This window comes from Fukomys damarensis, unplaced genomic scaffold (assembly GCF_012274545.1).
Source record: "Fukomys damarensis isolate Sample0158 unplaced genomic scaffold, DMR_v1.0_HiC HiC_scaffold_19, whole genome shotgun sequence".
Classification (NCBI taxonomy): Eukaryota; Metazoa; Chordata; class Mammalia; order Rodentia; family Bathyergidae; genus Fukomys; species Fukomys damarensis.
In genome coordinates, this window is record NW_022900931.1 from 34808957 (window position 1) to 34823206 (window position 14250).

A 14250-nucleotide genomic window follows, 5' to 3' on the forward strand; every position below is an offset into this window, starting at 1 on the left:
GGGAAACTATGGCCCTGAGAAACAACTTCACTTCCTACATGACAGTACCACTGGATTCAATCTGTATTTTAAATCCTTCTTGAAGACTTCTATATCCAAATCGCCTTTCAAATCCCTACTATCACAATTCCCTGATGTATTCCCAGCACAATATATCTGTATGAAAGATCAAAACTCAGGGCCGGGGATTTAGCTCAGTGGCACAGCACCTGCCTTAAAAGTGCAAGGTCCTAAGTTCAATCCCTGGTACCAAAAAAAAAAAAAAAAAAAGCAAAACACAAAACTCAGTGACAGACAGCATAATAAATGATACTGTATGAAAACTGAAAGTTTTTTGGCATATTCTGCAAAAGCAAATGAATTAAAGTGGAATATAATATTTTGAAAATTTCTTTTTGCATAATTATTTTGAACTTACTCAATGTTAATGTGATGGAAATAGAATACAGAGAACTTCAAGTTCGACTGAGAGGTTAAAATTCTGGTAATATTCCTGTTCACTGTTAACTTTGTAAAGTGTTTTATAAAGGAGAACACTAGTACTGGATTATAATGATTTTCTTTTTTTTTTTAATCATGATTTCCTTAAATCACAATTTTATCTCTTATAAACTGCCAAGGTCTCCTCCAGCAGGGAGCACAGGAATTTCAGGTTAAGATTGTGAAATAACTATTTTCAAAGTGCGCATTAGGAACGTCTCAGGCACGCTTTACAATCAAGATTCCCAGGCCCTACCAAAACCTCCTGTTACCAGATCTTTGGGGAAAGAGCTCAGAAACGTGCACTGTAAGTAAGTACCGCGGGTCATTCTCACAAAACCAAAATCTGAAAACTACTCTTCTCAAAAAAGCAAGAGGACAAACCTCACAAACAACAATAAAAACAGCACCAAAATCCCCTCACCAACTAACAATCTCATTTTCTTGAGCCTGTTTAAATGTGAATTTCCTGGATAAAACAAATATAAATTGCTCCAAGGTCGCACAGGAGCTGGGACACCGCTGCTCATCACATCCTGACTGCCGTTTTCCCCCTCTTCTCTCAGTTCTTTTACTCCTCCTTCCCTTTGAACTAACTTCTCGTCTCCACTGCCAAATACCTGCGAGACCTGTGCTCCCGCCTGTTGGCCCGGAAAATCATTCGCCCTCTGCATAGCTCAGTCTAGAATCCAGCTTTATTGTTCTGTGTAACATCTATATAGTAACTCAGAGCTCATAAAGCACGTCAAGTACATTCTATCTCCTTGGTATCCCTCAAGGAGGGCATCTCCTGAATTTCTGATGAGGACACTGAGGCTGAGACAGGACACAGCAATAAGGGACAGCACCTCCCGCTGGACACCCACGAAATCTTCCTGTTCACGATCCAAGGTGCCACACTGTACCTGGGTCTAACACAAACACTCGGTGAGAACCTGGCCCTTGGCCACCAGCGCCCTTCGCTCCTGACCCATTTCCCAACCTCTTCCTGACCAGCCTGGCTTCCCTCGTTTGCCTTTCTGCCCTTTACTACTTGAGCGCCTCTTCCTGCCTCTGAGTCTTCACTCTGCTCTTCTCCTTTGTTGCCTCCTCCAGGAACTTCTCTAATCTGGAAATATCATCTGACAAATAATGCTGAGCAAGAAAACATTTCTACTTTTCCGGGTAGTGCGTTTTAAATTTTAAATTTAATCACCCAGTAATCTCATCTAACTTTTACAAAGCTGTGAGACTAAAAACATGATGCTAATTATACACTCAGAAGAGAAAAAAATTCAACACAGTTAATTTTCCTCGCTGGATTTCATTTAAAATTACATTTAAAATCTTAATACTAAAAAAAAAAAAAAAAAAATGAATACCCAATAAATAATCTCAGGAATTTCTTCAACCCAGTTAAAAGCTCTTTCTCCATAGGAAGCTGGTTTTTTGTCTGTTTTTAAATACAGCTTCTTAAATATAAAACACAAAAACTACACTGTGGCTAGCTAAGAAGATAAAGAATCACTGACTAATTTGTTTTAAATAAATAAACTCAAAAGTTCTTAAAATAACTTTAAATTGCATTAAACACAGAAAGCTGAAGCTAGAGTTTAAAGAAGTTACCTGCATATGTTTGTGGGGGACGGAAATGTTACCAATTTACTTTTAAATAATAAAATTCAAAATCAGAGAGAAATTTTTAAAAATGTAAGGATAAGAAAGTGAGCAGAATGGCAATTAAAGATAAACTGAAATACACAGACCTAACACTTTCAATGTCTCATTTGAGAGTAAACAGAAAGGAAAAATGTTACTAATTAAGTAGAGTTCAAAGTTGCTACATTATACCATGCTACACTAAGAAGAAACTGAAATATTTGAGAAATGCTTAAATGATCTCCTGAATACACAAATATTACAAATCTGGCAACCACTTTTATACTCGAGAAATATTCTCTTTTTAAACAACTTATTACTGGACATGATCTTCTAAGGAAATTCTTCACTTTTATCCCCTGCATTTCCTCCTAACTGAAAGCCAGTATTTCTAATCTCCCAAATAAAAACCTGCTGTGCTACTTTTGGACTTCTTTCTCTGCTTGTACTTTCCATTCAAGAGCAGCTTGGTCACGTCAAATCCAACTAGCACACATTATCCTAGCTCACAGTCTCATCTCAAATGCACGGCACTACATAAACCGTAAGAAACGAGTAACAGAGGAAGAATTTACCACCTCTCGTTCATTAAAGTTTGTTTCTACTATTACATGCTTTTTAGCAAAGGGGTGTAATATATTCCATTAGAAACTATGACAAATTTTATGCTGCTCACTGGATTTCTCATATTTAAAAGAAGAAACAGCAGATCCAAAGACAAAGGAAATAATAATAAGACAAATGTTGCTGATGACTGTAAATGTCAGCTCACCAAACCAACAAACACTAGGAAAACTAAGCTTGATCAATGCAATTATTACTAATGAATTACTGAACTCATCAATTGGGATAGGCTTTCAATTACCCCCCTAAGAAGTTTAATCTGTCAAAATAACAGAACAGAAAATTACTTACTGATATATGTACAGGATCTGCAAAGAATTCTCTCCACCCAATGCGGGTGGCATATATGTTTACTAAGCATGTGACCACAGTAAAAGTCAAGAGATATTTAGGGCACCACTACAGAGTTCTAGCTACGGATCAAAAGTGTGTATTTTACAACATGAAAGTAAAGAATCTGAACCAGGAATACAAGGAGTCCAAGAATGAGTGTCTTTAAAAATATGCTAAGTATCTGTATGTTTTTATGGGTATAAAAATTCAATTCATTTATCGGTGCATCTAAGGTGCCCTGAAGACAAGAAGATAAACTGTCAAAAGGGAAGGGTGCAAAAGACATGGTGTAATACAAAGAAAAACCTAAAATCTGAGGGTAAAGAGTTAAGTTTACATCTTAATTCTACTATGCTGCTTTACTCCCTTGAATATAAGTCTTCTAGACTGGAAAATCAGGAAACTATACCAACTATGAGGATTAAATATATGGAAAGCTCCCGATATACATACTGCTGTCAACCGTTACATGTACTATCAACTGCTCCTTACTTCAAGAACACAAAAATGCATTAATTACAGTGAACTGGGCATGATACATTTTAAGTCAACTGTAGATTATGTGAATTACTTATTTTTTCTTTTGAACACAGTTTCATAAACTATGGACTGGCCCTGTCAAATGAGCACAAATTAGAGGTTTAATATGAGTTCATTATTTTATAGCTCTTTGGTCAGAAAGCCAAATGGGTCTTTCAGGACTAAACTCAAGGGATGCCTCCTTGCTGTGTGCCTTCTGGAGGATCCGGAGAGAACAAGCCCTCGCTCTTCCTGATTTCCAGAGGCCACCTGCATTCTGCGACCCATCGTCACATCTGTCACCCAACCCTCCTCCATCCTCTCATGCCCCTCTCTCCCCTGGCCCTACACCTTCCTCTTCCACTACTCTAAGAGCACTGTGGTTGCAGTGGGCCCACCGGTTAATCCAGGACACTTCGAGGCCTCAATCACAAAATGTCCATCTTGCTGAACAAGACACACATTCACAGGATCTGGGGAAGAGGATATCACATTCTTGGTGCGTGTTGTATTTTTTAATAAATATCAACAATGCATTGTTTTCAAAATCATTGCTACTAGAAATCAACAGAATGCTTGCTATTCTATTTGGCTTCATTCTAATTTTTAAAAACTATGTTCTTCAGACATAAATGTTTTGTTTAAAGCTTGAGGACAAGAGGAAGCACATTTTAAAAATAGTAAGAGTTAGTATATGCCCATCCAACTTGCCACCATCATGACCTCTACTCATACCTTACCCCAAGTGTCGACTGGACTTACCAGCGGTTCTCTATTCTTGACCAGGCGGATTATTTTTACGGAGTCTTCCTCATCATCGATATCATCAGGCATAGCAGGCAACACAGGATCATAATTCTTCTGTGCCACAGTGTCATGCACAGAGAGCAGAGCCTATAAAATGCAAAGGGTCGAGAAAACATTAAGCAAATATGAAACCTCCAACACCTAAGACTATAAAGAAAATCAAAACCAAGTTAAAATTTTGTCATTACAATGACAAGAAAGCAATGACTTGCAAAGAAGTCTCCTCCAAACAGGAAACAGAAAGCAGAACGTGCAGAGCTCGAGAAGGAGGCTGTACGAGGCGCGACCTCCATGTCTAAAGCCATGGTGCATGACAAGAGGCAGAGGGGCTCTCATCTGGCTTGCACGTGCCCCACTTTATCCTTAGGAAGGTGGCAGCTGGGGGCAATGGTGGAGGGGTGGTTACTTTTGAGGGAGAGAGAAGATGAGGCTATGGATACATTGTCGATGAGCTAGGAGAATCCTGAGAATACTATTATGCTTTTCCTTCTTCTTATCATTTCTTGCTATCAGCAGAAAACACACCACCAATGTGCTTCTTTTGTTTTCTCGCTTTAATTTTTTGTGTAATAGGTATATGGAGAAGAAGGAAAGTATTTCTAGTCACTGCTGGTACTGTACAGAGGTAAACCCTTCAAAACACTGACATCTTGTTCTTAAGGATCAAAGATGGGAAAAACACGGGAACCTTACATGTCACTACTATTTTACATGAGTGGGTTTTAGACTTTCCACCACTTTGTTCCCTGACAGCAGCACCATTATCCAAAAGAAACCCTGAAACCATCGTAAGACCTCCTGTCTCACCTATATTTCTAACATTCCACCCATACACCATTAAAGCTACCCTAAAATATATCTAAAATTCATTTTCTACTAAATCAGAGATAGACAAATAATGCTGCTTATTTCTGTAAATAATTTTATTAGAGTTTATTGGAATATTTATTGGAATATTAAATAATATTTATTGAACATAATATTTATTTACATATTGTCTGTGGATGCTTTCATGCTATTATGCCAACTCTGAGGAGCTCGAACTGGTCACTTTTTGCCTAAAAAGCTGGCCGTTTCCAGGTCTAGATCACTGATGCCATCATTTCTACCTGGAGATCACAATGACCTCTAGATGTTTCTGCTGCATTCACTTTGACCCATTTTCAAATCCATGATTCACAGGGTAGTAAAGGTGATTACTTTAAAATTCAAACCCTTCTAAAGCTACTCATAGGACTGGGGAGGACATCAAACTCTTTATCATCCTCTGAAAAGTCCTGCAAACCCTCTCAACCTTATACCACTTTCTTCTTCACTCAAATTAAATCATTTCATTGCGACCTGGGCAAAATATCCAATATAAAAGTAAGACCCAGGGCCAGGGATTTAGCTCAGTGGTTCTACCGCCTGCCTTGCAAGCTCAAAAGTTCAATCCCCAGTCCAAAAAGAAAAGGAAATTAGGTGGGCTGGGGATTTAGCTCAGTGGTTCCGACACCTGCCTCACAAGCACAAGGACCAGAGTTGATCCCCAGTACAAAAAAAAAAAAGTAAGTCCCTCCATTTCTTGACCTCAGTGCTTTGCCCTCTGCTGAGATAAATGCTTACAACTTATATGGGGGGTTTTAGACTGATACATTTTAATATTTCCATCAACTGAAATGGAAGAAAAATGTCTATTTTCTACTCAAAACCCTTTTTAGTGACTCCTGGAACATACAGAATTGATTTCATCGAAGCAGAGAATAGAATCGTGGTAACTAACAGCCAGGAAGGATGAGAAGAGGCAAAGGTAGTAGAGAAGAGTTGCTTAATGGGTGCAAAAATATAGTCAGACACCAGTAGTCTGTAACACAACACAGTGACTGTAATTAACAATACTCTCATGTATTTCAAAATCACTAGAAGACAGGATTTTGAGTACTGGAGAAATAAAAGGCAAATATTTGAGCATTGGACATGCTAATTATCCAGATTCAATCACCATACACTGCACATATACTGAAGGACTGCACTGTACTCATGACTATGTACAATTACTTGTCAATGAAAACGCTCTATTACCAGAAAGAAGTAGAGAAGTGGTTCTTAACTGCAATTTTACTCCCCAGGGGCCATTTGGCAAGGTGTAGAGACATTTTTTATTGGAGGTTCTACTGCCACTTAGTGTACAGAGGCAGGAGTCTCCCAGATATGACAGCATACAGAACAAGCCCTCCCTCAAAAGCACTATCATCCAGCCCCAGAATGTCAAAAGCTGCAAAGCTGAGAAACTCATGCTGTTTTGTCCCCACAGGCTCCTGAGCAGAAGGCCTGCTTCCCAAAGTGGTGACGATAGTGGAGGGGCCCTAGGAGAGAGAGAACCTTGAGGGAAGCAATTCGATCACCGGGCACGTCATCCCTGGAACAGATTAATACTGGTCCCGGAAGGGAGTTAGTTCTCGAGAGAGTGGGCTGTTTGAAATTGAGGGCACCCATGCCCTCAGCTTCTTTTGCACACGGCCAGTATCCTTACTCTTTTCTTCTATGCTGAGATGCTGCCAAAGGGGCCCTCAGCATAGGCCAAAAAGGCAAGACACAGTCTTGGATTTTCAACCTCCAAAACTGTGAGCTAATGGATCTTTTTTTAAAGTACCCAGTTTAAAGTATTTTGTTATAGCAACAGAAAACAGATTAACACATCCTATTAGATTAATATATAGATTAATTATATTAGAACAGTTCATCTTCTCAGGGAGCAGGGAAAATCTATTCACTGACAAGGCACTGAGAGGACTTACTAAATAAGGACTGCCTCAATGTGAGAAAAATAAGCCCAAAACTAAATGCCACTATGGTCTCATCTAAAAAAGCTTAAATGCAAGTCTACAGAGGTTTGAATTGCTTCCAAATAACTTAACTGTACAACAGAAAAATATTCAATATTATCTATAGAAATACAAAAATACCCATAATCAAATAAGAGAAAATTCAAAATGACTGGTAGTCAACCAAAATTACTAGGTATGCAAAGAAAGCAGAAAATACTACTCATAATGAAGAATAAAAATAATAAAGCTACAGAAACAAATACTGCAATTACACAGATACATAATAGACAAGGAAGTTGAAAGTTATAGCTATGCTCTAAATGTCCAAAATACCTAGAAGACTGGATATGAGGTATGAAATATATAACAAAGATTCAAATCAAGCTTATAGAGATTAAATCTATAATCTATGAAATAGGAAAAAAAATACACAAAATAAAGTTAACGTAGATTTAGACACTGAGTAAAAAATAAACTTATAGGCAAAGCAACTTAAACTATCCAAAATGAAAGACAAAGAGAAAATACACTGAAATATCATGAATACAATATCATGTTGACCTGGAGTTCTATATCCAGCAAAAATATCTTTAAACAATGAAGTCTTTGGTGAAATAAAGACGTTTAAAGACATATAAAAGCTAAAAATAATAATAATAATCACCAGCAGACCTGCACTGTAAGAAATGGTACAGTCTATAGTGAGGAAATGTTACAGAAAGTCTTTAGACAGGAGGAAAATGACAGATAGGGCCTCTAGTGAGGAACAAAGAACACTGAAAATGTATACTATCTTCAAATTTATATAATTGACTTGAAATATAGTAAGCATTAAAATAGCCAGTGCAAAATTTTAAAAATAAATTCATTATTATAGTTGCAATGACACACAGACAGCACTAAGAACACCCGATGTATCCCTCCACTCCTTAGCTGCGGACTCATTTCCATTTCTGGATTCCAAAATGAAGTCTTACAGATTTCAAGTTCATCTTTGTTTGTTTGTTTATTTGGTTGGTTGGTTGGTTGGTTGGGATTTTTTTGGTACCGGGGATAGAACTCAGGTCCTTGAGCTTGCAAGGCAGGTGGCAGAACCACTGAGCTAAATCCCTGGCCCTCAAGTTCATCTTTTTTAAAAGCTTTGCTTTACAAATATTGTTTGTCAGCAACATTTTTATTTGGATAATTAAGTTACTTTGCATTCCATTTTTCTGTTTTAACTGTGGTGATTTTATTCTTTAACATACAGATTTTCCTTTCAAGAGGCAGAACTTCTATGGAAATTGTGTTTCCATATGCCATAGCCACCAATCACAACTGATGGGTTTACCTGTTGCCCAGAAGAATCTGCAGGAAATTGAACACTAGGCTTTGTAACTCATCAGGCTCACAAATTCTCACTAACTTGGACCCCCTGGAGTGAACTCCGCGATCTAAGTATCTTTCAGGTCCAAAGAATTAAGTGTCCCGCTCACAAGGATGAGTAAAACTGATTTATCCCTCCAAAGGAAGCTTAACTTTCCCTTCAGCATGCTTTAATGAGGCCTCATCCATCCTGCATGCTCAAGCAATGAGTAATTTCTGGTAAGTGAGTGTTTTGGGAAGCTGAAAAATTACAAAAACTCTTTGTCTTCTTACCTTTAAAGAAAATCCACCAAATCTTCCCTGATTTCCTAAATTACAATACCATCTTCAAGAGTGTCACTCTACTGTTTTATCAAAATGAGCCCTGGTGTGATGACATACAGGTTATTTGGCCTGTCCTGCAGCAATGTGATGTCAAGGACTGGTTCATATTTATAACCACTATCTCTGCTGTCCCTAGAAACAGAAACTCTGTGCAGACCGGCACCCCACCATCAACAGCCCACGTCCACCGATGCCCTGCACAAATGTGTGACAATCACTGCCTCTCCTTCTTATCACTCGGTCCTTCTTTCATATTTCATTGTTTCTCCTGGACTTTATGATCTGAACAGTAAGGTTACATTTTGTAGATATTTTATGAGCTAACAAGAATAGTTCCTTACTGTAATTAATCAATTCACACTGGGTATAACCTTTAAAATTTTTGACAGTTCTCAAGTAAAATTATTGTTACAGAATAACAAACCATTTCCTCACCATTTTAGACTTGAGGGTGCCAGGTTGTTTGAGGAAAGCATTGGCATTCTTTAGAACCTTGGGGTTACTTAGGGAGTGAAATGAGCAGCACCACAATTTGATGCTACAATTAAGTAAAAAACATGAATAAAAAGTTTAAAGCCAAGGGAATACAATGGATTATAATAGGAGATAAAAAAGGCTATAATGAAATAAAAATTCCAAATATTTAATAGTTTACATTGGCTTTAATTTCCTGGAAGCCCCACATGCTGCAAGTATAGCCCTGTGTGCTGGAGACACATAAATGGGATCCCCCTGGATGCCAGTAAGAAAGACACACTTGTGTACATAACAGAAAATCCATGGTGTGCATACACACACACACACGTTAAATGCTAGTCTAATTTCTGCATACATGCTTTTGAGCTTCAGTTTTCTTAATATGTAACAGGATTAGTGTTAAAACTTATTTAATGTGATTTTATATTAATTATAGAGATGACATATAAAGGTGCTTGGCAAAAGCTTGCTCTGTAACAGACAATGTTACTTATAATTCATGATAATGACTATCTTCATTATTCAAGAGTCACTTTGTATATTTAACTTTGCACATGGACTTGAACAGGACCACATTTAGGTAAAAGATACTATTTTCATGCAGCTATAGTATATTTATAAAAATTGATCAAATTAGCAAACAAAAATATCTACCATATTCTATGATCAGCATGAATCAAACTGGCAACTATCGTCCATTTAAATACCAAAAGCAAAACCTAAACAAACCAGCTCTGGAGGTGGACAACTAGTGATGCTAAAAAGAGAGAACATTAACTGAACAGGTCTTTTGTGATGAATTTCATAGTAATCACAGCTACATGGAAAAACAGACCTTACATATTATTGTACATGGGAAGAACCTATCTTAAGTACAAGCTAACAACAGCTATTAAAAAATTAAAATGTGGATATATTAATAACCAACAATAATAAAAACCTATTTGAGGGCTGGGGATTTAGCTCAGTGGTTCCACTGTCTGCCTCGCAAGCCCAAGGACCTGAGTTCAATCCCTAGTACCAAAAAAAAAAACATATTTGGATCCAACATACTACAAAATTATGTAATATACAAAAAATGTTCAAAACAGTGTTTCTTAAATGACAGAAAGCCCCATTTCTACAGGATAAGTTAAGTTGATTCAAACAGAAGACCTCAAAATTTCAAAGATGCTAAAAATAAACAAAAATCTGTTAAGTAGTACATTCTATGATCCCATTCAAAGAGTAAAAACGTACATTTAATAATGATGTGTAGGGAGCTGTCAGAGAGGCTGAAAAGTACAGTGAATGTTGAAATGTTTACGAACCATCATAGTAAAGGACACACTGCCCCATTAAGCCCCTCACCCAATCACACACGTCCCACTGCTTGTGCCCCTTTCTGAAGCCCTTCTGGGAGTCCTCCTTTGTGACAGAGCACTCTCGTGGCTGTCTCAATGTCCCAAATCAACTTAAAACGTATACCCTTCATGGTCACTTTAATTTGGGGAAAGAGCCAGAAGTTGTAGGTGTCAGATTCCATGAATACGGTGGACGAGGACCCACGATTCTGTTTTCAGACACCAGTCCTTCTGCTGGATGCTAGTAAGTGCCAGTATTTTCTGGCCATATCTCACAAAGACACTCCTGAAAGAGGATTTCAAGAACTACATTTTGTTTGTTGGAGACAGGGTCTCACTATGTAGCCCAATCAGTCCTGGAACTTGAAGCAATCCCCCTGCCTCAGCCTCCCAAGCATCGGAACTACGGCCATGAGCCACTACGCCTGGTTCCAGAACTATTTCTGAAAGTCGCAAGAACAATGAGATAAGTGTGACTGAAGTGATGGGGAGCATTTTGAAGAGAATTAACAGCAATGTGTCTTTTACTGTAGTAATTTTTTAAATGTAAATATTCACTGTTTATGTTGATCATCCCTTGTTTATGAACACACAATTCACAGAAGTAAAAAGTCACTAAGGATATCAAAAGATACTCATCCTCACTAAAACATAAGGATAGGAACTTCTATTTTCTCTATAGTTTGAACTAAAAACACAATCATGCACTATTAAAAAATAATATTTCTAGCCAGGTGTGGTGGCGCACGCCTGTAATCCCAGCACTTGGGAGGCTGAGGCAGGAGGATCGCTGTGAGTTCAAGACCAGTATGGGCTACATAGTGAGTTCCAGGTCAGTCTCAACTACATAGTGAGACCCTGTCTCAAAAAACCAAAAAATAATATTTCTGGTGTTTTATCTTTATCAAATCAGCTTAGAAAAGGTAAAATTGAAATAAAAGCAATAAATCGCTCCAGCATCAGGAAGGAATCCTGGGCCCCAATCCACCGCGGGAAGGAGAGCCACGCCTTCTCCCACCTGGAGCCGCCATCGCTCCAGCATCAGGAAGGTAGCCCCATGGGCACCCCTGAACCCCCATAACTCCCCTTATCCTCCCGCCACCCCACGCACTCTCAGACCTCCTGATTGTGCCAGTCTTTGGACCCACTCTGCAGAGGCAGAGGTGGTCATCAAGGGTATTTTTCTGAGTTCCCAACTTTGAACATCTTTAAAGAAAGGGCGTGGGAAACCTGTAACAGAACGTTGTGGAGTTCAACCATTCAGAAGGTTGGGGAACTCAATCTGGGCCTTGCAGCCTGAGGTCAGTCTGCGTCATGGGGTTCAGCCATCAGCTAACTGAGATCGGGGTCTTGCGTCCTCGCTCTGTCTGAGCCATTAAATGGTAAAAACACTATATTGAAATTTTGTTCACTGCAGACATGTTCTGGACTGCTTCTTGATTTCAATTTAATTCAAATGGTTTAAGGGTGATAGACTAGTGACTACCACAGGTGGTCATTTTCCAAGTTGTGCTTGATCTTAATGTGCTGCTGATTGTATCAGTTGGGATAAAGGATTGTGGTTGATTTGATGAGCTGTTTTCTCTGATGTTATGAAGATGAGAATGTCTGTGGGTCGTTAGAGACACAGAAGCTAGGGCGCAACTATATCAGGAAGATTTGGGTGATAATCCAGAGATTAAACCAAGGACAGCCCGACAACAAAAATAAAAATGAGAAAACACTTAAGCAAGACACAAAGACAGACTTTCAGTTCACCAATGGCAAACAGTAGGACAAATGAGGATGAAAAGGCCGATAGTGAACCACGGGGACAGCCTGAACTCAAAGCAAAGGAAGTAACAGAACAGATCAATCAGGCTCTAGAAAAATTCAAAACAGAAATAATTTCTCAGATAACCATAGAGGGGGTGAGCAAAATAGAAGTCGTGATTCAAGACTCTAGAGCAGAAACTGACAAAAAAATAGATGAGCACAGGACCACGATAGAAGCCATGAAGGCCCAGCATAAGAAAGAAATGGAAACAATAAACGCTCAACATAGGAAAGAAATGGAATCCATAGAACAGATTCAAACAGATATCCAGGAGATTAAACACTCCATTGAAAGTTGAGCAAAATAGAAGTCGTGATTCAAGACTCTAGAGCAGAAACTGACAAAAAAATAGATGAGCACAGGACCACGATAGAAGCCATGAAGGCCCAGCATAAGAAAGAAATGGAAACAATAAACGCTCAACATAGGAAAGAAATGGAATCCATAGAACAGATTCAAACAGATATCCAGGAGATTAAACACTCCATTGAAAGTGTACGCAACAGAATAAAAGAATGCTAAGATAGACTCTCAGATATAGAAGATAAGATTGCAGTCAGTGACCATGAAAAGAGAGGTCTCTTAAAAACAGTAGGGCATCATGAGAAATCGATCCAACAACTCCTACATGATGCAAAGAAGAATAACATAAGACTGATAGGAATCCATGAAGTAGCAGGCGAAAATACAAGACTTAAAAAAGCTGTTCACAGAATTAATGACAGAAAACTTCCCAAACAGAGGGGAAGAATTTGACATTGACATAACTGAGGCAATAGGACCCCAACTAGCTACAATAAAAAAAAAATCTACACCTAGACATATAATAATCAAGATCCCAGAAACCCAACAGAAGAACAAAATACTACAAGCGGTAAGAGAAAAGAAACAAATCACATGCAAAGGAAAGACCATCATAATCACAGCAGACTTTTCACCACAAACCCTTAGGGCAAGGAGAGCCTGGAATGAGATATTTCAAGTACTAAAAGAGAACAACCTCCCACCTAGACAGATGTATACTGCAAAACTCTCTTTCAAAATGGATGGGGAAATAAGATACTTCCACGACAAAGAACACCTGAGAAACTACATGAATACCAAACCAGCACTACAAGCAATTCTAAACAAGATCCTAGAAAAAGACAATGAAGGCAACAACACCATGAGGCCCAACAGAGCAAATCAAATAGGCAAGGCAAGAAACTAAAAGGAGAAGGTGAAAAAGTAAAAAAGAGTCAACAAAAGTCCAATAACATGTCAATAATAAGTCAGTACATATCAGTTATAACCAGCAATGTCAATGGCCTCAACTCACCAATCAAGAGAAACAGACTGGCAAAATGAATAAGAAGCAAAATCCAACAATATGTTGTATACAAGAAACACACCTAGTGCAAAAAGCAGCCAACAGACTGAAAGTGAAAGGATGGAAAATAATTCTCCATGTGACAGGAGCCCAGAAAAAAGCAGGTGTAGCAATCTTATTTGCAGACAAAGCAAAGTTCAAACCAAAACTGATTCTAGTATTACTGATGTAGGACGGTACTGTATCATACCTCTGTGAATGTAAAATATCTTGTACCTGCTTTATGATATGTAGTAGTGACCATGCTTTATCAGAGCTATTTTTAATGATATTACTCTAGAATGTTCTCTTTACAGATGATGATAAGATGCTAATAAAAAAAAATGGTGCCAGGTACCAACAGCAACA

The 14250-nt window shown here is 38.3% G+C and overlaps 1 protein-coding gene across 6 annotated transcripts in view; it reads right to left on the reverse strand.

Moving 5' to 3' along the window:
* The window catches only part of Mpp7 (membrane palmitoylated protein 7), a 150190-nt gene that overhangs the window by 58505 nt on the left and 77435 nt on the right, over positions 1-14250 (reverse strand). For all 6 annotated transcript variants that reach the window (XM_010614777.2, XM_033765652.1, XM_033765654.1 and 3 more), the window contains one exon: positions 4357-4488. In XM_010614777.2, coding sequence (XP_010613079.1) covers positions 4357-4488 — 132 coding nt within the window. The remainder of the gene's footprint in view (positions 1-4356; positions 4489-14250) is intronic.